The 1,345-nt window shown below is 38.4% G+C and overlaps 1 protein-coding gene across 1 annotated transcript in view; it reads left to right on the top strand.

Annotated features, from left to right (window-relative positions):
* The first annotated feature begins 1,016 nt into the window (after positions 1-1,016).
* LRRC4C (leucine rich repeat containing 4C) overlaps positions 1,017-1,345 on the top strand; it is a 2,412-nt gene continuing 2,083 nt past the window's right edge. The window contains exon 1 of the mRNA XM_009077314.1: positions 1,017-1,345. This exon is cut by the window's right edge and continues 2,083 nt beyond it. Coding sequence (XP_009075562.1) covers positions 1,050-1,345 — 296 coding nt within the window. The 5' untranslated portion in view covers positions 1,017-1,049.

The following is a 1,345-nucleotide window of genomic DNA, read 5'->3' as shown; positions in this document are numbered from 1 at the left end:
GTCTTGAACTGAGCAGCAGATTGAAAATTAACTGAGGGCTGGGAACTTTCAAGAACTGCCACAAATGAATGAGTACTGAAGTTCTTAAAATTGTAATGATCAGTTGTAGTTCAAAGGTCTTTTTTTTCCCCTTACAGTAGGATCTGTAGAAATTTTTTGCTGAGTTTTTTTGAGGTGCCAGTGAAACTGCCAGCCCTGAAGCTACAGAGCTATTTTCCAGTGTTTAAATGGCTATTCTTATTTTTTGTGTTCAGTACACATTTACTAATGAGTGTTTCTCTGCTGCTGGTGCCAAACAAAAGAATTGAGGAGGAAATATCATGAAATTGGATGATGCTGTTTAACGGTAGGGAAGAATTGATGCTCAGCATGTTTCTCTTCTTTTTACTTCAACTTGTAATAGGCAAGATCTTGCCCTATCATTTGCATGACCTGCTGCATTCAGTATTATAGACTTGACTTCTAGTTAAACTCTGATTCAGGAATCTTGTTTGTATAGACAAAGATTTTCACCCATACCAAACAGGAGTCTCCACTTGCTCTTCATATTATCTGTTGTCTTGTCTTATAATGTGTCGAAAAGGTTAACACCTTGAATAGCCTGATGATTCATATCTTTATTAGATTCCTATTTTACTAATTTTTGCCTTTTGAGACCCTTGTAATTTCTTTCAACTCTCCCCTGAGTTACAACGTTTCTTTTAGGTATCCACTCTGGTTGAACTTCTAATCTGCCATCCAGCAACATGTGCTATACATTGCAATGTGCAGGAAAAGCTAGTGTCTGGCTTTTTCTTATCTCCTTGCCAACTGCAGCTGATATGCATATCTGTACAGAAGAAAAAAATAAAATAAGCTATTAGAAATTCTATAGTTATCCTCACTACAGAATCTCAATAAATTGGTAGAGTTGACTGAAAGGACTTGAGAAGTCTGTGTTTAGAGAACACACTTAAATATTTGAGATTAATTTCATGTTCTCCTTCTCTCTTCTTCCTTTCTTTCAGATTATTCAAACTCCAGAAGGACCAACACCAAATAAATTATGAATGTTGAACAAGATGACCTTACATCCACAGCAGATAATGATAGGTCCTAGGTTTAACAGGGCCCTATTTGACCCCCTGCTTGTGGTGCTGTTGGCTCTTCAGCTTCTTGTTGTGGCTGGTCTAGTAAGGGCTCAAACTTGCCCTTCTGTCTGCTCCTGCAGCAACCAGTTCAGTAAAGTGATTTGCGTACGGAAAAATCTGCGGGACGTGCCAGACGGCATCTCCACCAACACCCGCTTACTCAATCTCCATGAGAACCAGATCCAAATCATTAAAGTTAATAGCTTCAAGCATCT

This window comes from Acanthisitta chloris, unplaced genomic scaffold (assembly GCF_000695815.1).
Source record: "Acanthisitta chloris isolate BGI_N310 unplaced genomic scaffold, ASM69581v1 scaffold17046, whole genome shotgun sequence".
Lineage (NCBI taxonomy): Eukaryota > Metazoa > Chordata > Aves > Passeriformes > Acanthisittidae > Acanthisitta > Acanthisitta chloris.
Note: the sequence above shows the minus strand (reverse complement) of the source record. Positions and strands in the feature narration are given on the sequence as shown.